The sequence below is a fragment of the Ambystoma mexicanum genome, chromosome 2p (genome assembly GCF_040938575.1).
Source record: "Ambystoma mexicanum isolate Mex_15411 chromosome 2p, UKY_AmexF1_1, whole genome shotgun sequence".
Lineage (NCBI taxonomy): Eukaryota > Metazoa > Chordata > Amphibia > Caudata > Ambystomatidae > Ambystoma > Ambystoma mexicanum.
Genome location: NC_090923.1, coordinates 1,461,350,175 through 1,461,373,494, shown reverse-complemented (window position 1 = coordinate 1,461,373,494; position 23,320 = coordinate 1,461,350,175). Strand labels below are relative to the sequence as shown.

The 23,320-nt window shown below is 47.7% G+C and overlaps 1 protein-coding gene across 6 annotated transcripts in view; it reads left to right on the top strand.

The window, feature by feature from the left end:
• Positions 1–23,320, top strand: part of FANCA (FA complementation group A) — a 3,206,914-nt gene that overhangs the window by 836,394 nt on the left and 2,347,200 nt on the right. For all 6 annotated transcript variants that reach the window (XM_069646037.1, XM_069646039.1, XM_069646038.1 and 3 more), the window contains exon 12: positions 18,032–18,108. In XM_069646037.1, the coding sequence (XP_069502138.1) occupies positions 18,032–18,108 (77 nt within the window). The remainder of the gene's footprint in view (positions 1–18,031; positions 18,109–23,320) is intronic.

Genomic DNA, 23,320 nt, shown 5'->3' with positions numbered 1-23,320 from the left:
GATGGGCATAGTAGGCTGGCAGCTTGGCATAACGCCAAGGCCTCTGACCTGTGCTCCGAGTAGGGTCATGCCTCACCCAGGACCGGCCAGTCCGAGGAGCGGTTTTCTACGTCCTTCGACAGCGCCTCATCCGTGGGCGCCCAAGGTAAGGCAAAGAGCTGCAAGTCTGAGTCCACCTGGTTTGCTGAGGAAGTGGACGCCAAAGTGGATAGGGCGCAATCAGCATCACCTTTTGCTTCCATTGCCAGCCTACCATCAAGCTCCTTTTCAAAGAGGAAGTCGTCTACATGGGCTAAACTTCGTGAGCAGTCTGAGAAGTCGTGGACAGAGGAGAAGAAAGTTGTGCAGCCCAAGCATGCTCAACCGGCACAGGCGAAGACCTCGTCGGCGGAACTGTCGACTACTACTACCACAGCAGCTAAGGGCACTAATCCTACGAGGGTAGCTGCCACGGCTCAGAAACAGTCCCTTCCCCCAAGGCGCAACTCCTCCACATTGACTTTGGCAAAGTCTGCAGGCACGCCAGAAGGGGTGAAACTGGCCCAGGCCCTGCCCCGGTTCAAGACTCTCAGGGGGATAAAAGGGGAGGGGGGCGAGGAGGGCCCGAAACAGAACTGCCAGTCCATCGCCCAAACCATGGCGGTCTCGTCCACGGATGAAAAAGATCAAGAGTCCTTACATAAGGTCCACAAGGCCTTTGAAGAGGAGGAGGAGGAGGAGGAGGAGGAGGAGGAGGAGGAGGAGGGCCTAGTTTTCCTATTCTTCCTTTTCAGCCGAAGGATATTTCCTTGGATATTCTGTCGACTCTATACACCTTGGTGTCAGAGATCCAGATGAGGATTCCTCCGGCTCCGGTACCTGTGGTGATCCAGGTCCCCAATCAGCCTACAGCAAACAAGAGGAATCGTCATCCGACGCTCCCATTTCACCCTCCTCCATTAGGTCAGGCCCTTTCTCCCTAGCAGACACGGTAACGGGAACGGATACGGCCACAACTACAGATGATGACGAAGACATTGTCGCAGCGGATGGGAAATCGCCACATTTGGATGCTCTACATAGGATGTCCCCACCGGATGAGGTGGGATCGCTCCACTCCATGATCGCCAGGGCCTCTGAGCTATTCCAGCTGGCGCCTGAGGAAACCAAGAAGGAGGGCTTCTTGTATTGGAGGCGCGAGCCAAGAGGAAGACTATCATGGCGGTGCCCTTTCTGGACGATGTTTGGGAGGAGGTCCTTGCCCTCAATAAGGTCCCTTGCATGGCTCCAGCCAAGCAGGATAGGCAGGAGTAGAAATATAGGGTGCCGGAAACCGTACCCAAGTGCCTGAGGTCGCAGCCATCGCCATACTGGGTGGTGTCGGCAGTTGTAAGGAAACGGTCAGCTAACCTGTCGTCTTCGGTCCCTCTGGACAGCGAGGGGAAAAGGATGGACGCCATGGGAAAGAAGGTGATTTACACCGCAGCATCCATTATCAAGGCGGCCAACGCACTGGCGATCCTGCCCCGGTACAACAGGAAATTGTGATCCTTTAGTTCCTCCCCAATGAGAAGAAGATGGAGGCCATCGCTGTCTTCCAGGAGGGAAAGTGGTGTCAGATCACGCTATCATAGTGGCATTGGATGTCGCCGAAACATGGTTCCGGCAAATGGGGAATAGTGCCTTCCTTCGTTGACAAGGTTGATGAAAGCCACTAATTTCCGTCAGGAGGTCCAAGCGAAGGTGCTAGACATGCCCTTCGACTGAGAGAATTGGGAAGGCTGTCAACGAGTCCCTCCAGGCCATCAAGATGGATATCGAAATGGCCCGTTCCCTGGGCAGTCTCCAGCAGCACCGCTCGTCATCATTTTGCTCCTCCAGGGGAAATTCGAGCAGGACTTCAAAAGGTTTCTCCACGTTGTACCAACAGCCTTCAAGATCCTCCACGCATGAAGGCCGTTCCCAGGCCTACGGTATCGGAGGACAGCTTTCCACGTCGCCCACAGGCCTGGATGCTGGCACCAAAGCAAGCCTGAACCGTCCAGGACATTAGGCCCACTCGTGCACCCCGGTGGAAGGCTGACTGACTAGGTTAGTCAGCGAGTGGGAAACATCACCACTGACAGATGGGTGCTGGACGCTCTCGCCCAAGTACATACACTGGAGTTTCAACGCAGATGTCCGCGGATCCCTCCGGTTCCCTGTCAGGTGCAGCACATCCCTCAGCTTCTGGAAGAGGTACGAGACATGCAGCGAAAAGTGGCGATAGAGCTGGTTCCCCAACGGCTCCGGGGCTCCAAAGTCTATTCCAGATACTTTCTAGTCAGAAGGGAGCCAGAGGGCTGGAGGCCCGTCCTGGACCTACGAAGTCTGAACAAATACCTAAAGTCTCAAAAGTTCGGGATGGTCATGTTGCAACACATGCTCAGCCAACTGGAAAAAGGAGACTTCTTGACGTTGTTGGACCTCAAGGACGCCCATTTCCACGTCCCCATTCACAACAAACATTGGAATTTTCTAAATTGGTGCAGGGACAGCACTACCAGTTCAAGGCCCTGCCGTTCGGCTTGAAGTCGGCCCTCAGAGTGTTCCCGAAATGCTTGGCACCAGTTGGAGCCCATCTGCATCTACAAGGCATACACGTATACTCGTACCTGGATGACTGGCTGATACGTGCCCGCTCGCGGGTGCTGGCCGACAGACACACTGGGACAACAGTCTGGCTGTTGACGGATCTGGCATTCTCCGTCAACTATCCGAAGTCCTGCTTAACACCATCGCAGAACGTGCTGTTCCTAGGTACCACACTCAATACGGTGTCTTGCCTGCCGTCGCCCTCGGAGGAGAGGCTAGCAGCCATTCAAGGAAAGGTGCAGCGACTGTCGTCAACGAAGACAGCCACGGTGCGGGCCATCAAGTTGTTACTAGGCATGATGTCCTGCATCTACCTCGTCCATCTCTGCAGGTTGCAGATGTTATCCCTACAGGAATTCCTGGACGCCCGCTGGATACAGGTGTCCAGAAGCTTCAAGGACAAGATCTCTCTCAACAGAGTGTCGTCGGACGATAGGATGGTGGGGACGATAGGATGGTGGGGCGTCTGCTCCAACATCGCCCAAAACAAGGGGTTTCAAACCCCCCTCCACCCCATACCAAGAGACGGTCACCACAGTGCCTCTCTGGAAGGTTGGGGAGCGCACAACGGATGTCTGCATGCTAGAGGCCTGTGGCTGCCGGAGGAGAAAGACATTCATATCAACATCCTGGAGCTGTGGGCAGTGTTCTGGGCCCTCAGGTCATTCCTCCCGTTTCTGAAAGGCAAGGTGGTGAGGATCTTCAAGGACAACACCACCACCATGTTTTACATGAGGAAGCAAGGGGTCACTTGATCCCTGGTGCTTTCCAAGGAAGTGCAGGACTTGTGGCGCTGGGTCGTCGGGCCGGGGATGTTCCTCGTCCCTCTCCACCTGGCGGGAGTCAAGAACACCATTGCAGACTGCGCTCCTGCCATGAGTGGGTTCTTCGTCAGGATCAGGTGGACCACCTGTTTGTGAAATGGGGGAGACCCCAGATTGATCCGTTTGTGGCAGCGGCGGCAGCTGAGGAGCCTGGGGTACGCGTTCTCCTTACCGTGGGAAGGGCTATTTCAGTACATGTTTCCTCAGTTTCCTCTCATCAAGATGATACTCATCGCCCCGGAATGGCAGAGGCAGATTTGGTATCCAGACCTTCTCAGCCTGTCAGCGTAGCCTCCGGTCAAGCTGACAGTGGTTCCGGATCTTCTCACCAGAGAAGGAGATGCAGTCCTTAATCACGACTCAGGGTCGCTGAACCTGAGGGCTTGGCTCCTGATGCCCTAGAGTTTGGAGTTACCAGCGGACTGCAGGGAAATCCTCACCAGGGCGTCGTCACCCTTGAAGTGCTACGGTCACAAGTGGAAGCATTTCGCTATGTGGTGCCGGCACACAGAAGGTTCACGGCCCCTCAGATCCTTCCGTACGTGCTATCCTTGGCCAATACCGGACTGGCTCACACATCCATCAAGTTACATCTGGCGGCTATCTCCCGCTACACCAGGTGCCCAGGAAGATCTTCACTTTGGTCCCACCAACTCGTCAAGGAGTTTCTCAAAGGACTTTTCTGATCTTTCCCGCCGGTGAAGGCTCCTGCCCCCGGTTTGGGAACTCAACGTGGTTCGGACTAGGCTGATGGGCGGCTGTGGGGGGCCTTTGAGTCTATGCATCAGGCCCCTCTCAAGTTTCTCTAATGGAAAACAGCTTTCCTTGTGGCCATCACCTCTGCCAGAAGGGTAGGTGAGATCCAGGCCCAAGCCTGTAAACAACTGTACCTGACTTTCCACAAATAGAGGGTGGTGCTGCATACACACCCCTCTTTCATGCTGAAGGTTCCATCGGATTTCCACCTCAAAAAGCTTTTAGTGTTAGCTGTTTTTTTTCCATAAAAGCTTTGCCAGCGGAAAGGGCTTTCCACTCGCTGGACGTTGCTCATGCCCTGAAGTTCTACGTGACACGCACAAAGAGTTTTCGGTAGACTTCACAGCTGTTCATGAACATTGGTCCTGTGAACCATGGGGAAGGCCTTGTCCAAGGCTTCAATTTCAAGGTGGCTCTCCGGCTGCATCAAGCACGGTCATCGGTTGGCGAACCAACCACTGAGCGGCTGTCCGAGAGCCCACTCCACCAGAGCGATCGCTGTGATGATGGCGTTCCTGTCTGGCACACCTTCACAAATTTCTACTGCGCCGACAGGGAGGAATCCAGAGTCGGCCAAGCAGTGCTACACTACCTTTTCGCTTGAGGTGAGTCTGTTCCAGAGGTAACAGTTAATTGCTTCTGTTTTTATTATTATTTATTTTTCTTAGAACTCTTGGTTCCTCAAACGCGTATACATGGGAGTCATGTGTAACATTGTACAAGTAAAACATCAAGGCGCATAGGACACTGCGGCCGGTCAGAGGCGGAACACCTCCCCAACCTACATTCTTTAGTCGCCCTCTCCCACCCATGCTCCCCACACCTTTTGGAATTTCTGTGGGAAGCCTCTGGCATTATAAATACGTTGTTCGAGAGACCTGCATCTGTCCATTTCCGCTGTTCATTGGCTGAGTCTTGGGCCGTCCACTGGCCCCCACATTGTTGCAGTGATCTTTGTTGAAAGTCCTAGTGCGATGGGCAGAAACAACCTTTCATATCTTGCGAACCCAGCCTCCCCCCAGATACCAAGTATAGCCTGTTTAGGAACACAAGGGACCACCGACCCAATCATTGCCGACAGTTTTTGAATGCATTTCCCACAGAACACTTGTACCTGAGCACATTCCCACAGGGTGTGAAAAAAAGTACCCCCATTCCTCCCGCACCTCAAACAGTTATCTAGATCCTTCACCCTCATCGCACCAGTGATGTACTTTAGTAATATTCCCTGTGGAATATTTTATACTGGATCAAACGTAATCTGGCAGCTATTCCAATCTCTCTTGGGAACATGGGTGTTTGGACCCATTCTTCCGGCTCTAGTATCCTCACATCTCCCTCCCATCTGCCTCTGTGCTGGGACAGTTCCGGAGATCCAAAGGCTGTTACCACCTGGTATAGGGTTGATGTGACCTTTGTGGGTATGCATGCTGGGATGACGATTGCATCTATGGGTGAAAAAGTGGGTATCTCGTCTAGAGCAGAGAACTAAGACCATATCGCATGGGTTAATTGCATGTAATTATAGTAGTCTCTCCCCGGCACTCTGACTGTGTCCTGCATTTTTGCAAAGGAGATGAGTGCCCCATCTTGGGCCACGTCCTGAAGGTTTCTCACCCCCCGTTCTTCCCATTGTCTGAAGTATCCCATTTCCTTGAGCTCTGGGCGGAGTCTATTGTTCCACAGAGGCTATTCCAATGTGGGCCTTTTCCCCCACCGTATGTTTTGATGTGCATCACCCCACGCATGTCTGGTGTGAGGGTCGCATCCGAGGCCTCGTCCCTGTACAGTATCTGTTCAGACCTCTGCCCCCGCCATCCATACCCTCTCTATTTCCACGTGGGGAAGCTCTGGGTTCTCATGCAGCCAGTCGTTCACTTTGCCGATTTGCGCCACCCAGTAGTACCGTTGCAGGCACGGAATTCCCAGACCCCTCCCCCCACACCGAGCGCTGAAGTGTCCTAATGGCAATACATGGTTGCCTTCCTCCCCAAAGCAGGCCCCTTAATGAGTTCTCGATCATGCAAAAGATGAGTCTAGGGATTGCCGTAGGAGCGATCTGTAGCACGTATAAGAATCTAGGGAGAGCCAACATTTTAAAGAGTGCCGCTTTGCCCATCATTGACAATGATAGCGTTTGCCAGTGCGTCATATTGGGTGTGAACCAGTCTACCAGCGAAGTGCGATTGAGTCAGAGGTATTCCTCTGGCTTGGGGCCCAAATGTATACCCAAGTACTTGAGCCCTGAGACTGGGAAGGGGCAGTCAGGGTGAGATAGCCCCTGCTCCCCCACCAGCGGGAGCAGTACTGACTTCTGCTGGTTCACATTGAGCCCGCAAAAGGCCTGGTACTCCCCCAGTATCTTCATCACCGCAGGATAGGAGGTTGCCGGTTCGCCCATGTAAATCAGAGGATCTTCGGTGTATAATTAAAACCGGTCTTCTTCTCCCCAGGGCCAACGGAAACCCACCCAAGCCGGGCCCTTCCTAAGCTCGATAGCCAGTAGTTTGATGGCCAAGATGAACAATAGGGGGGACAGGGGACATTGCTGTCTCGTCCCACGTGAGAGGGTGACTCCTTCCGATAGGACCCCATTGATTTTAACTGAGGCTTCAGAGGAAACATACAGCAGGCAGACACATCCTAGGAACTCCTCCCCGAACCCCATGTGTCCCTGATTTTTCCAGAGTGCCTCCCATTTTACCGAGTCAAAAGCCTTTTCAAAGTCAATTGCCAGGAGTGTTGCCGGTGTCTGCAGGTCTGCACTCTGCCCTCTGATCGATAGCCAGCTGTACCCTGCGGATATTCATTTGCATGGATTTCGTGGGCATAAATCTTCACTGGTCCACGTGTATCAAAGAGTCGATGATTCCCTGCAGGTGGTTAGCCAGCACCCGTGCCAACACTTTGGCCTCGCTGTTGATCAGCGATATCGGCCTATAAGAGGAGCATCTTTTATTTTTTCTTTGTGTTGTAGTCAAAAATATTTCGACTTTTCACAAAACAAAACAATTCTCATATCAAAGCTCCAAAACAATTAAATGAAATTAAAACTCAATACAATTTAGATAAAGAAGATCCATAAACATGAATAAAAAGAAAGAGTTCTTTGACAGTTTCCCACCTGAGATAACATTCCCATTGCTGATAGTATAACACCCTCTTATTAGCGTAGACCAGCCAACTTCCATTCTTTCAACAGTTTAACCACTACAATCATTAGGAACACCTCATTACCTGAGGCCAACCTTTCCCAAAACAATCTGTGTCTAGCCACCAATTATGACAGACAAATCCAGCCAACCTTGACACCCTCGACTCCAAAATCCCTGGACAGGTAACAAACAGATGCCTCAGAGATTGTGATTCTGCCGTCTCACATTTCTGACAAATATCATTGACAGTTTGTACTCCGCATCTGGTATGTTGGATTTCTCGAGTTGGGAACAGATTCAAACGAAATCTCAAAAACTCAAATCTAATTCTCGAGTCGGGAAATTTCTTCAAATATGTTGGTAGGAAGGATCTAGGTTTGTCTGTTGGAGTCATGGAGGTAAAGATTCTAGAAGATCTCATAGCCGCACTGGTTCTGGTGCAATCCATCATTTTCATGCATTCCTATGGATTTTGGACCAGAACCTCTTCCGAACAATCCGACCCTAGTAAGATATTAACACATGCCCTTTTCAAGTTGTTCAGTTATAGGATAGAGGACCCCTGAAGAGAGACTGACAAATCTTTGTATAGGGAACGCTAGGGGTAAACCAAAGTTGACCTATACAATGAGATCCACTTCCATTCCAAACATGCTTTCAATGATTGTAAACCCAGCTCGTACCTAAGACTAGCTATAGGGACACAATTCGGAAGACCCAAAACTCGTCTCCATAGTTTTCCCTCCAGTCTCACCCAGTCTATTCAATGCGACTGGGGATTGCTATCAAAGCCAAAAAGTAGCATTTGTTTTACTTTAACAATATAATACCTAATAATTGGAATGAGAGATAATTTACAGCACTTGTTTAGTATATTTTTAATTTGTGAGCCCAGTTTCAATAGTTTGGCCGCCAGGCTGGTCGTTACATGGCCCTTTGTTGGAAAAGAACGAACTACCGAGCCTAGGTAGGTCAACTCTTTCGCTGTGGATATTATTTGATTGCCCAGACGCCAAGTAAAGACTTTAGTGACCCTTAATGGATGTTTGAAGACCACAATTTTCGATTTTTCAGGATTGATCTTCAGATCATTCAGCTCAGCGTATTTTTGAAGGGCAAAAAGCAGTCGCTGAAGACCAATCTGAGTATGGTCTAAGAGAACAATATCATCGGCGTAAGCCAACCAATTGATTTTAGTTCTGGCAATTCTTGGGCCAGCTAAGGCCGAATCTTCTATCCATTTAGTCAGATCAGATACATAGAGATTAAAAAGGAAAGGCACTACAGACACCCCTGCTGTACCCCCTTTCTATTCCAATGGACCTCGAGAGTTTCCCGGACCTGTTCAATCTCACTTGCAGTTCTGAGTTCTTATGCAGCTCGATTAATATGGCTAGAATATTTTCTGGTAGGCCCCAGTCTCTTAACTTACCCCAAAGGCGATCCCCATTGATGGTATCAAACGCTTGCGACAGGTCTATGCATGCCCCATTGAGAGAGAGAGACACCGCCTTTGGAGAAGGACCCACAGCTAACACTGCTCAAGACGAGACCATTAAGAGAGGTTGAAAGGCTTCTCCTGAAACCTATCTGATGTTTAGAAAGGATGCCCTCTGCTTTTGCCCATATTTCGTGATCCCTCAAAATTAGGCCGGAAGATAGTTGGAAGGAGCCAAATGATCACCTCTCTTATAAGTGTGTGTGTGTGTATATATATATATATATATATATATATGAAATCACCCTTTTCCATGACTCGGGTATTTGTTTTGAGTCTATTATTCTGCCAAACAGGTCTGCCAGTAACCAGGCCCAAAGATCCGGATCTGATATTAGGGTCTCATTGCTCAGACCATTAGGTCCTGCCAATGTGGACACCGAGATTTTATTATCAGGGTTCTTATGTCCTCTCGCAATGTATTTAATGCCCAAACTATATTCTTAGCAATCTGGGTCTTGACAGGACACAAAGTTCCATAACGCTTTGATAAATGATCAACCCAGACTTGCTCCTGTATGACCCCGTCCTGAGCTGTGTTGAGGGACCTATCCAAAGACCTAATAATAGACCAGAAATTACGTGAATTATTTAGGCAGATAGCCCTCAGCATACATTCTCTGTCCACTTGTATTCAATGGGATTTGAGAGACCTAGACCAGTTCATGTAGTCGTTTTTCAGCATTCTGGCCTCTCTCGTATACTCCTGCATGTCCTTTGTAGTTACTTTGAGGTGTCTTAATAGCTTCCTCGGTCCCCCCCCCCTCCCCCCCGATCTGTACGTCAAAATGATTGTTTGGCAACCAAAGGGGCAGTTGTCTCGTCAGGAGGATTGATGTCACACAAAAACGTAACAAATTCATTGGGATCACACAACTTAGATAGCCATCTATCCGACAGGGAAATGGTGGCCCTCCCAAGTGATTTAACCAGATCCCGTCCACTCCTTTTGAATCTAACCACTCTATTCCTCTCATTATTCAAAATCAAATCTTGAGCAAAGCAGTCATTGGTAATCTGTTTTTTTTTATCAAAAACTGATTCCAAGATTTCATGATCACTCGGGCCCCGTTGGTGATAGAAAAATGAGTGCACCTACTGAACAGAGCTTTTGATAGAAAAAGGTTATCTATAGTCGAGAAGCTTTCCTCCCTCTTCCTTGTAGGGGCTGGGGAATGTCCCCCATAATGTTGCCATTGACCATTGACAGATCCCAACACTAAAGGAAGTTAAACCACAAATCCCCATTATTTGAAGGTAATTTATAGATAGATCAAAGACCCCGGGGCTCCCCCTTGTATGCATTGTGAGTTTAAATCACCCATAACCAGGAGTTCATGAGAAGGAAACTGGCCAGTTCAGAGAACAAACAAGTCTGCTAGGGAATGATGAAAATCCAGTAAAGTAGAGCAAGACGGGTTCCAATAGATGTTAACTATTATCCATTTGAGACTGCCACACTCGGACCCCGATTCATCCTTCACAGCCAAAATACCCATATATGTGTTGCTCAACAAAACAGAATACTTCATTTCTACAAGCAATGCACAAACCCCCAGATAGCCGCCCCGCCTCCTCACCAGAGGCCAATTGGTGAAACACTGAGAATCCCTCTAGCCCAAATGTGACCTTCAACTATGTCTCCTGAAACACGATCAAATCAAAATGATCAAAGATGTAAACCTTCCTTAAGTCGCTACTAAAGGATCTCTGGACCCTTGTGTTCCAAACCAGCAGTTTGACTGTCTCTTTCACTAAAGCGGCTTCTCCGGTAAGCCCAACTTAAGGAAAATTTGCAAGACAATCTCTGGAACCAAGGACCAACCATTGGAGATCACTTCTGATTTCTGAAATGCACTGTGCCTCGTATGTGTAACACTGGGCTTAGCTATTGGTGCATTGCACATTTTTGTTCTAGGGGGCAACTCCAACGAAACTTCAGCGCCCCTCCGTGCCAACTCTGACCCCGCTGCCAAGATAACGTCAACACCCAGTCTTGATTTTAATCCAATCTCTACCGTGTCTGTTGATGGGAAGTTCAGAAAACCTGATCTAATCAATGTCAGCTGAGGTAACACACTGTAGATACGGGACATCTTTCATTAATGACAAAATCGTACTCCGGATCAGAGGAATTCTCCTTCGGTTTGTAAGCACTGTCCTAGAAATTAACACATTTGGAATCCTTCTATGGGGACGACCTTGCAATTTATTTCCTTTCACAAAATGTTGATCAGATAAGCCCCTTGAACACGAGCAATATGAATGCGCGGGTTCTACTATATCCCCCGGCCTTAATGAAATAGCCATGACTCTGGCCTTAGTGGGCAGCCTGTTCTCTAAGTTAACAACAGAAACCTCCTCTGACGGCAAACTCATAGGATTGTCATTATTAGTCACTCTGCAGGGATTTGTGGTAGCCACTTTGTCTGAGATTTGATTCTTCTCCTTTTCCAGCCCCTTGACAGAGGACACCCTAGAGTATTTTTAGACTTTGTCACCTCGTTTGCCTCTCAGGAAAATTGGGGCGATCCTCATGGGATCACAAAGAATCTCAGTTTGGATCCCCACTGTTGCCTTTATAGTCTCTGGCTTGATGACCTCCCTAACAATGGACATTTTACATTTTAGCCTTTTTCTTTCTTTTCCCAGGAATCGCAGGCACTGATTTCTTGTTCTTCTTTGTCTTGCCCGCTTCGTCAGAGTCCACCACTCTTAGCTTTTGAATAAACTGGTTCACATCAGTGCTCCTATTCTTTTTGCTTTTCATATGTTTTGTATTCTTTAACTTGCCTTCCCCAACCGGTAGGTCCTCATTTAAGTCCAACTGGCGCCTTTTCCACCTTTTTTCTTCTATTTCTCTCTGGTATCCTTAGCCGTCAAATGAGTCCTTATAGGTAACGAACTTGCGTTGGTCATATTTGCATGTGCTTCTTCTGCGATCTGGGCTAAGCGTACAAATTCCTCTAATGGGTGTCTCGTCCATAAGGACGATTGAGGGCTCACAGGTCGGTTTTACTGAGCCAAGAGTACTCCTCGCAAGGTGCATGCAATTTTCTCCCATGATTTCTTCAGCCAGGTTTGTGTTCAGCACTATAAGTTTCTCCTTAACGCCTTCCCACTGCTTCTATAAGGAGTCCAGTTTTTCAAATTGCTTTTTAGAGTCCATTCGGATCTATGTCAGAGCCTTCCCCACAGAGCCGTTGATGGCCTTTTTCAATGCTACTAACGAGGATTAATTTACCTACATGTCTTTGGTTATTTCCAGAAGTATTCCGGAATGTTGTTGCACCTCGATTTTCAGAGCTTCAAAGACTTTGACCAAAGAACTGAGGATGAAATTTAAGGCGGTGAGCGTGGGCGCTGTGTCATTTTGTACCAAGTTTGTCTGCGAGGTCTTGTGTTTGGGTGATAGCCTAGTGTTAGGGAGGATTCTCATTTTATGGCTAATTTCCATTACCTATAGCGTCCCCCAGCAGCTTTGCTGGATTTGAAGGGTTTGTTTCTTTTTTCCTGCTAAGAGTGAGACTCTTTTTCCCCACTCTTAGGCATTTTTGCTATGTGTGTTCTAGGCTATTTTTGTGTTTAATGTCTATGGGATTTTCTCAACCCCATAGGAACCATCTTTATTCACATGTGTTACACAGCACCCTCAGTGCAGTGACACAGGGGTGTCGTAGCGACCCCCAAACATAGACTCCATACCCTGGGACTGACTATTGTCTCCCAGGGCATGTAAAGTCCCCATTGACTTTACCAGTCAATTTCTATGAACTAAACAAGTACAACCCATCTTACTATGGAGGTACTGGAAAGGGTTAATAGTTTTTCCCTTATGTTCATTTTCGAGAGGGTACCGTACAGTCCATCTCTCAAAAGTTTCTGGCTGGTGGCAGTGGTTACTACCAAAAATTTCCGACCGCGAATATTTCCCTATGGGATTTTCCCATTGTTCGAGGCTACCACTTTTTCTGACAGCCCCTAACATACCACTGGTGCATTTTAATATTAACTTGACTCCGGTAGGTTTTATTTGCCAGAACTTTAATATGTGTCTCGTGTCTTTCTCTAAACTCCTAACCCAGGTCGGGGATCCTTTGTTCGTCCTTTTGGCAGGCTTCTGCCGAGAAGCCCTCCTTTCGGCGCCACTGAGTCTGGGTTGGGTCCATTGTGTGGGAGGGGGAGTAGGACCCCTGGACAGGGTTCCCTCAGCAACCCATGTCACGCTCTATCCTGATAGGCTGGAGGGTCTCCCGCCAAGATGACCACTCCTGTGTGAGTGACAGCTAGGCTGTATGAATGGGGATCTTTTTGCATAAAAGCAGGGCCCTGAGGACTGGAAGAGCAAGACATTGCCACTGGAACTAAGAAGCCGAAGAGGAGAGAAGCCAAAGACATCTGCAATGACTGAACCACCGGTGAAGCCCTGCTGCAGCGTCTCACCACTTTTCTCCACACGACGAGAGAATATCTTCATCTGCAAGAGCCTTCTTCCCTTGAGCTGGTGGGGCCAACCAGTTTGCCAATCGCCTTCCCGGGCCTGCCTTGGTCGAATCTCCCGTACCCTGTACTCGGAGGCCGGATAGCCAGGCACCAGTCCACCCGGACCGCGATTTAAAGGAGCGTACCTTTTATTCGTCGGGCAGCACCGCGGCTGGTTTCATCCCTGGGTAGTGCAGTAACTCGAACCTTCCTCCACGACAAGAGCCTCTCTTCCTCTGCTGGATCACCTGAACTGCAGGAACTACCAGGAACAACCGCCACCGCAGGAGCCACTTCTTCATTTAAAGGTACATTGTTCCACCAGGCCGCCCTTTCTTCGCGGTAGCACTAAAGGTGTTTTAAATCCTTTACCTACCTGTTGGGTCGGCCGCCCCTCTCTCTTAACATTGTCTTTCAACTTCTGCATCCACCTTTTCAAAATCGTTAACCAAAGACTTGACTGCAGCTACAAGAACATTTTGCTCCTGGGCCCTTGCCCTGTACCACTGACTCTGGCACAGGCCTACTGACTCTGGCTACATTTGTTAGAACTGCCTTCTTTAGATTGATTTTCAACTAGAATTTGTTGGTGCACCTACTTCTTATAACTACCCTTTTCTTCCCCTTTCTAAACCTTGTGAAATGCCATTTTGCTCAGTGTTCATTAGGGTATTGCCTATACTGATGCACTGTCTTGCTTAAACTGGGAATTTTCTCTTGAACACAAGAATATGCAGCAGCCTAGTAGATGTTCAATAGAGAAGGTTAATTATTATCCCAATCTAGATAAGTCCAACTTTGTGCGCAAGACACTTGGTTTGCCCATCCTATTGTGTATTGCACACCACAGGTACTCTGTATTCAGATCATGCTTTCTTATGATGTGTTCAGGAAGTAGAAATCGGTGAATGGACTTTGATCTTTGCCCCTCATCAAACTGGCTGCATGAGGGAGTTTGTTCTTGCACTTATTGTTAATGCTCTGCTTTCTTGGTTCTTCACTGTCTACCTTGCTGTCCTGACTCTCTTTAGTCACTTTTTAACTTATGTTGAACAGCTATTATCGAGACCTGGATGTGCTATTAACTTGTTTTGAAACCTGATGTTGCCTCTGCCTTGCAACCGTGTGCCGGTCAAGTGGCACAGCGAGTAGAGCGCTCTCTTTGACATCCGTGCAGAGTCTGCTAAAGCAGGTTCGAATCCCAGCAGGGCCAAACTCAGCCTTTCATCCTTCTGAGCTCGATAAATGAGCACCACACACCGTGGGTAATAATAAGCAGCGCCCACATACCCAAGGGTTCGTAGCGCTATGTAAGTGCCAAATTATTATTATTATTATTATTATTATTATTATTACCGATCCCTGGATGTGCTTTTTGTCTGCTTTGAACCTGACTCTGCACCTACCCCCTGTTTAAACCCGTCCTTGCTCCAGCCTCAAAGGGGACTTGAGATCTGGGCTCCTGTGAGACTTACCTCTGTGTAGTTCTAGTGTATTTCTTACTCTGGCGGATCTGTTCTCCCCTCCAGAGTGGCACCCTGATTCATCGCTCTGATCCTGCATCATCCTGCTGGCATAGTCTAGGTGGAATAAATTCTCACTTAGGTTCAAGGTCTTTGCAGCCCCACTCTAATGCTTTCTGGACAATAAATAGTTTGTTTGTTGAGGCATACACTTAGTGTTACTGTCTTCTTTCCCTTCATCCTGGGTATGGAATGTGGTTGTTCGACTTAACCTTTGTGGGGTCGTCAGGCGATCGAAGAAATGATTTTAAGGGGCAGGCTTTGCAGACAATAGGACCCTTGCAGTATGATAATGTAAATCATTTAGAAACAATATTTAAAGTAAGTTCAGTGAAAAAGCTTTGCTAAAACCGTTCTATTTCCCTTAAAGTCTTGCAAATGCAGTGAAAAACATTGTTAACCGTTTTCTTGCACGTTAAAACAAGAAGACCCAAGAAATGTTCCAGTTGTGGTTCCTAAAGCAGACAGACCTCTGCCACCGCCATCATATAACATCCATAACTACTCATTATACAACATATGCACATACCTACCGTTTGTGCAGGACACTGTAAGGAACTCAGTGACAACGATAAAGACTGACACAAGTGATCACAGTTCAAGGGTGTTTATTAAACTGTACATGCGGGTTGGAAAAACTCCTAATCTAAACTTAAATCTAAGATGGGAGCAAGCTACGACCATCAAATAATAATAAGGCAGTCCTACTGGCATCTTGTAAAATAAAAGGGCCTATACTAAGAAAACCTATTGCCAATCCTTAAGCTAAATACAAACAAGAGTGTGGGATAAGGTTCACAAGAAAGAAAAAAATGTTCACAGATAATAAGTCGGGATGCGGTAGTCAGGGTCTCCCTGCCCCATGTTTTGAGCGCGGGATAAGGTGGGATTCCGGAGCACAGCACATGCTCGAGCTTTCCCAGCACGAGCCATCAGTTCCGCTATCAGGACCTTCAGGGTTAAGTCTGTTTTCTACAAAAAAATGCTCTTGCCTCCGGGGACCTGATGTATCCCAAATAATAAACAAAGAGTTCCTTTCCATATGTTTGCTGGGTGGTGATTTCTCACCCCTGGATCCCCCTCTTCTGGGCTTGGATCCACAAGAAGTTCTTAATGATGTCCGGACCTTCGGTAACTGGGTTTCTCACTTCCAAGGGCTTGGCAGGTTCAAGATTACCAAAACAAAAGTTCAACAAAAGTTCCAAAGTCCTTCTTCTGATTGCACTTGGGTGATACCTCTTCACCCCTGGGGGCCCCTCTTCTGGGCTCAGAACGCGCTTGAATATCTTGCAGTCATGGGTCGGTGGGTGATGGCTTTCCACCCTTGGACCCCCTCTTCTGGGCTCAGACCCTTCTTGAATGTTTGCCTCTCTCCGTCAGGTTCACTGCGGCTTTTCAACATAATCTCCTCTGTAACGTTCACAAATCTTAATGTCTTTTTAAACAGCTCTCTGTGGTTCACTCTTGTCAAAACACTATTTACTGGGACTTCAGACTCTGCCTCCTTTGCATTGGCATCTCTCCGTCGGGTTCACTCCTGCCAACTTTTACGATTCACACAGTACACAGTGCGGGATTCACTTCCCTTAGTTTTACCTTCATTTGCTGGTCAAAGAATTTCGACTGTACGGGGGATTTTGCTAGACCCCCATATGACCACTTTGACCTTCTTCTCGTGCTGTTCCCAAGGCCTTCTGGTAACGGTAGTTTCAACAATAGGGTAATTGCCTGAACTTTCTCAAGTGAACACCCACCTGGTGCCTGACTCCTCTGTAGCTGGTTTTCCCCTCTCGTATTGACAGTACTTTGTACTTTCTTGAATTAGCCGTTTTGCTACTTTGGTTCAACACAGTTCGGTTTCTTGTTGGCTCTCCCCTCGACTCACCGGCTGTGATGAACCGCTGGGCTTGTCTCTGGAGTGAAGGCCAGTACCACGGTGGCAAGCGTCTCTCCCTGCCTTGGTTATCAGCGGAGGAGAGCCCTGTGTACCATTGACGTCTTACGATTCGTTCTGTGGAGGTTTCACGGGCCTTGGTCAGAAAGGGCAAGTTCGCTTCTCTCCTCGTCACCCTCTCAGTTCACGCCGTCTTTCTCCTCCTCTTGAACTGCCGTGCTGAGTTAGCTCTCTCGTCGTGCGGTCTGCCTTGCTCGTCTTGTGCTCTGGTGCTCCACCTTTTATTACTCTGGGCAAGGGCTGTCAGGTGTGTGTAATTTTGATCAATTGCCTGACTTTGCCTAACCCTGGCATTGGGACATGCTGGGTAAATGCCTTTGGTGTTTGTCCGTCGTCTTTCGTGGTGTACAAAAGTGTATATGTTGGAAAAGGGGGTGGGGGGTTAAAGTGTCTTAGTATCCCTCGGGATAGGATGGCCAAAAGGTAAGAAGGGGGATGCCACGCCTCACCCGTCAGTGTCCCACTCCCCGAGGAGCCCCCATCCAGTTGATCCTGCCTCACTGATCCACCCTCAGGAACTGGATCCAATAGCGATGGCTGTGTGCTGGCCACCTGGATGACAGATCCCTGGGAACTAGTAAGTGAGACACCTTCAGGTTTCTCACAACACGACATACACAAATAGCGAAAGGAAACCAGCATTACCCAAAACTGGTTAAGGTCATGTGAAGTTTATTTGAGGGCCAACCCAAAACTACAGCCAAATAGATTGTGGAGATTATCTGGAAGTCACACTTTCTCATGGTGGCAGCATAGAACGGTTATTTTTTGGAGGCAGTGATTGTTTTAGGAACCATAACAAGCACATTCCTGGACTTCAGTTTTGTCCTATACTCATCACCTTAGCTTTAAAAAAAAATGTTTTACTAAATTTGAAAAACTGTTTGATTTTGACACATTCTGTATAAGTCTAAAATAGTGGCTATGGATTAGCCCTTAAAAATTTCACCTGAATTCCTTTTCAAACTGCATGATAGATTCATAATTACAATTAAAATGCTCTTCAGCACCTGCACCTTGTATTTACAGTTGTAAAGCAATAATTATTTTTCCCACCTAGTGCTCAACAGTACTGGCACAGTCACTAAAGGGAGTCTGGAGTGTTTGGGAGGGGCATGTGTTTTGTAAAGGATGGTTTATGTTTGAACAGACTGACACTTTATTGTTCATGTGTGCTGTATAGGGGCTTTCACCAGACTCAGTGTGTTTCTTCTCCTGTTTTGCAGTATCCGACGCTGTCCGTATGCAGGGCGACTGGAGCTTTGCCAAGGCTTGCCCGCTCCTCACAAACCTCTACCGTAGGGTGAGTCTGGATTGCATGTTTTGCTTGGTGAAGTACCATTCCTTTTGCAACCTTAACACTTTTATCAATGGGGTTTTATAGTAGATTATGAACCGAATGTTTAAATTAAACCAGGGTACAATTGTGTTTATCGGGGAAGCAGGCTAAACCCCTGACACCTATATGCCACTATTCAAACGGTCAAGGATAATTCAGAAACACCAGGCAATCTGATGGGGGAGCAAGACCCACTGAGTGGGGAGTTGGTGTGCCCTATGGGTCTAAGTGGGATCTAGGGTACACACTTCATGGCAAATGTGATTTGCAACATAGTTTGAGGTGCATTGAGACACATGGAGCACACTTCCTAAGGGTAATGTGCATAGTAATGGAGCATTGTTACCATGGTGCCTACCCATAGTGAGGGAGTGTTCACACAAGGGGCACGTGAGATGCATGATAAATACTGCAAAGAGGTTCGATACCCTTAGTACACACTGTGGGGGGAAAAAATGAGACTATGGAAGAAAGCGAAGGGGAGCTTGGCCCACAGTGGGCGCTGTGATAAAATGTACCTGGATCTTTCCCTCATGTTGTACACCATGGATCGCCTCACTATCATAATGTGGTGGCTCTGCATGGAAACCCTGCTTGCATGGCAAACTGTTAAGTTGGCAAAACAGAAGGGCGATGGCTGGAAGATTTTGAATGAATCTTAACCTCTGTCATTGCTCTGCTCATCCCCCAGACAGTAGTGTTTCACCCTGCTGTGCCATTTCCAAAGAGGAAGACCATATGCAAATCTGCCTTGTTCCCACCCTGAAAGGGGTAGTGCAGCCCAAACCCCTTTCATATCCAGTATGTTAGGTTAGACCTGCAGGTAATACTCAGAAAAGAGTTTCACTATAGCTTTATTGACCTGTGGGGAGGGCTGTGACAGGCATTAACACTGTTCTATTGTTTTTGTCATATAGTAATTGCAGCTCAATGGATTGCTTTTCTCCCGCAGATTCCTCATCCGATAGATATGCCCTCAAGCTCTGCTGTTTCTGAACATTTTCGATAGGGGGCGTAGTTGTCCTCGACCCGGTCGTTGACCATCGATTCGTCTTGCTCAACGTCTGTTCATCGGCTCCAGATGTGACGTCAGGCGTCGTATAAGTACCACATCACTACCCGCCAGCTTCAGTTCCTTTTTTCTGTGCTCTAGCACGCTGCTTAGGAACACAGAGCTTTGACTCTTTTGATGTTTTTCGTCATAAATCTTGTTTTTTTGCTAGTTCCTCGACGCAAGATGTCAGTCACAAGGGTGTCCTGTTTCAAGCGGTGTTACGACTGTGGCACCAAGATGTCCCTCTCTGACCTACATGAGTTGTCTCACTGGTGCCTTGGCACAGGTCTCGGGACTGACGGGTGTCCGTCGTGCGCCAAGATGCAGCCGAAATCCCTTTGCGACCGAGCTGCTAAACTTGCGATGGGTTGACTGCCCTCAAAATCTCTGGCACGGTCGACGGTTCGGTCTTCACAGGCCGAATACCGAGGGGCATACCCCTAAGGAACACCGGCGGATGAAGAAAAAGTGCCACTCGAGGAGCCACTCTGCCTGAAAAAAGAAAAAGTGTCACCGGCGGGACTCTGAGTCATCGACAGAGCCAAGAGCGGTGCTCAGTGCTCGCAACCCCTCTGTTTCCCGGTACCGACTATGTAAGCACTGATTAATCTTTCGATGACAAAACAAATTTTGTGGAAGCCGGATTACCCCCATGCGTCCAAGGATGTCGACGCTACAGCGTCTCGATCTCGGTGGATGCCGACATCTACCATGCCCGTGCCAAAGGATAAACCCTTGACGTCGACGGTTGTCGACAAAGTCTTTACTCCGCAACCCTGGTCCAAATTTTTAGAGACCATGATGGGCATCTTCAGTGATCACTACACTAATGACCAAGATGTCGACCCGATTTTCTTGAGTTCAGGAGGGGCCGACTATTTTGATGACCAATACACGCTGTTACAACTAGCTCAAGGCCTCCAAGATGCTAGTGATCTGGACACTTCGCCTGTCCTCGAGTTTCAACAGTGCCAGCCCTACCTTCCCAATGTATCTAAATAGACAGCTCTGGTAGAAAGGGTTATCGACGCCCTGTGACTACACTCAACAGAGGTGCCTGTGCAAGGTTACGACTTTACCGACTGTAAAGACTGGAGGAGGGGTATCTGCACTCCTGCTCTCTATAGGGCAGAGTTTAAGCAGAGTACCCCAGCCAAGATTCTCTATTCGGTAGCTATGGTCGAGCAATCAATGCTTAAGCTCTCAGGAGGTGATGCAGCTGGTTCTTAAGTACAGTGTAGCCCCCAAGCACTCACAAAGGAATGTCCACACACTATGTTAGTGATAACACAGTTCTTTATATAAATAGGCTCAAGTTATGACACAATCACAATAACACACTTTGTGCTCAAGTTAATCTAAAATGGTAACTATATGCAGTTACTATGTAGTACCACAATTACTCTTTGATTCCATTAAAATGCATCAACTATACTCAGTTCAAATGTCATACAAATCAGTTAATAAAGTGAACCAACAATAGTCCAAGAAGGAAAGCAGGTTGGTGAAACAATAGGCAGAATACTGGCACCTACTCAAGACACAGTTCTGTGTGAAGATCCCCCCCCCAACCTGGGCAACCTGTAAATACAGATATAATACAAGCCCAGTCCATATACTGTTTATATGAGTCTTGGTTCCCTCTAAAAAGGTTCTACTACCACAATCTACCTGGAATAGTAGATTTCTTCGATGGGTTGTCGATGGATCCTTCTTGAGGGACTGCCTTTAAGACAGGAGCCATGGATCGTCGATAGTCCTCTAAGAAGATGAACCTTGGCGTTGAGGGTCGTCGATGAAAAGGTTTGATGGGGTCGAGGCAGCATTTTCAGTCCTGGCGGTGCTCGTCGACAATTGATGGTGGACGTCCTGTGAAGATGAGGCGTGCGGTGAACTTCCACGACGATAGTTAGTTGCCGCAAAGTCAGTGAAGAACTTTGGCCCAGTGAGGGTGTCGGGTCGTCAGCGTCTTTGTGGTCTTCGGGTGGCAGAAAACCCACTGGCGGATTCTCCTCGGTGCGTCAGCGGCCTCGACTCTCTCCGGCGTAACAAAAGGTCTGCGGTACTGGCGACAGAGTCCTTGGATTCAAATGTTCTTAGGCAATGGAGCGTTGCGACTCCGATCGTTGGCGGTGTCATGATCCCAGTCAGTGAGCATAGTCCTCATTCAGCTATTCAGGCTAGGCATGGAACATTATTTCAGTCAGCAGATCGAAGGTAGGTGTTAGCCTGGCACATATGGCATTTACACCATTCACAGCATATGCTTTCGTAGACTCTTGTGATGTTTTACAGTTATTTCCTACACTAAACATGGCCGACACAAGATGCATTTACAAATTGCAGCACGTTCTATTCATATTGCAAAGGGAGCTATTTAAGCCCCGCCTCCGCTGGAACGCGCGCTTCGTGTCTGCTCCGCTGACAGCGGGTAACGCTACTAGCGTTTCTCCTCACAGAACCTGTAAAACGAGAAAATAGAGACATTAATTTCACAGAAAAGTACAGAATACTATAGTTATTAGAAAAGACTTACAAGACCTAAGTTATCTCCGAAGCGGTTATCTTCAGTCAAATGTTTCGCTCACAGCCGCGGCATCTCCAGTCAGCAGCCTTCGCTCGTTGCCGTAGCATCTTCAGTCAGAAGTTTCACTCACAGCCGCAGCATCTTCCGTTAGCAGTTTTTGCTCGCAGCCGCAGCATCTTCCGTTAGCAGTTTTTGCTCGCAGCCGCAGCATCTTCAGTCAGAAGTTTCATTCACAGCTGCAGCATCTTCAGAATGTACTTTTTCTCAGCTTTCCGAAAACCTGCAGAAAACACAAGAGGTATTTAATTTATAAACAAACTTAATAGTTAAAAAGAAAAGACATTTAATAAACATTTACATACCTAAAGGTTCTTTAAGTTTTCACCTCACAGTTGTTTCTGCGCTCTTGAAGGCTCCAGTTATTCCATATTGGCGAATTTACGTGTTTAAAAAACTTTTTCTCATCCTGAGTAACTCCGCAGCCATAATTCTTTTACCAGATTCAGAGAACCTGCAAAAAAAAGAGAAAAAGAGAAAATTATTAGAGAGATCTCTCCAACGTAGGAATCAATTCAAGCCCTTAAAGATTACAGTATTTTCACCAGCTTACTTACCCAAAGACTCATTCTTAAAGTATAGACATTTCAAGGCAAGATGCTATAGAGTACTTCAGCTATCCAATTTACCATTGTTCCTTTATCCCAACATGCCCCTGTAGAAAAGCAGGATGGAGAGCTCCACAATAAATAAACACAGGTGGGAAGGGAGGGATTACAGGAGTATACATCTCATGCAGTATTACCTCAGTTAATAGATGTTATAGCATTTCTACTGTTGTCATTGTTTAAACAAACAGAAAGAAAATCCTAAAAGTGCCAAGGTACCAGGTCCATAGGCTGAGAAGGCATTAGGTAAGGGTTACAGGCGGCACAGCTTCAAGCTGTCCCCGCTTCTAGGCAACACAGCTTTGACGGGCCTCCAGAGGTTACAGAGGTCCTCTGAACCCTGGTCGATGATGTTGGACAGAATGTCTGGGTGCTTTACTTCGGATTCCTCGGCAGTCCTCATCTCCGGTCGACAGTCTTTCGAAGGCTGGCTTCCAGGGCACTTCAGCGAAGGTTTAGCGGTCTGCACGATGTTCCCTCATAGCATGGGGAGAGGTCTCTTAGCCAGGTCCTCTCATGGATCAGTCCTCCACAAACTCGACAGCTTTCAGATCGGTTCGAAGCAAATGCAGCAGCAAGTTGTCTTCTTCCAGCTGGGCTTCAAGGATAAGCATCAAGTATCAACTTCAGCTTCTGAACGATTTCCATCAATGAGAGGTCGCCAGATATACTGTTTGGTCTCTCATTCACTCTGTTGGGTCAAACTCAGACAACCAATCACCCAGAAGGGCATTCATTTAGACAGGCAGCCAATCGGGCACACAGTGCATTCAGGCCATTCTCCTCCCTCCAGACACTCACAACAAGGAATGTGTATGGGGACAAGTACCCAGCCATTCAGTACTCCACACTGCATTAATACCAGTTTCGGGCAGGGCTGTCTCAGTCTTTGTGTCACATACCAGAAACCAGACACCCATAACAAGAAGT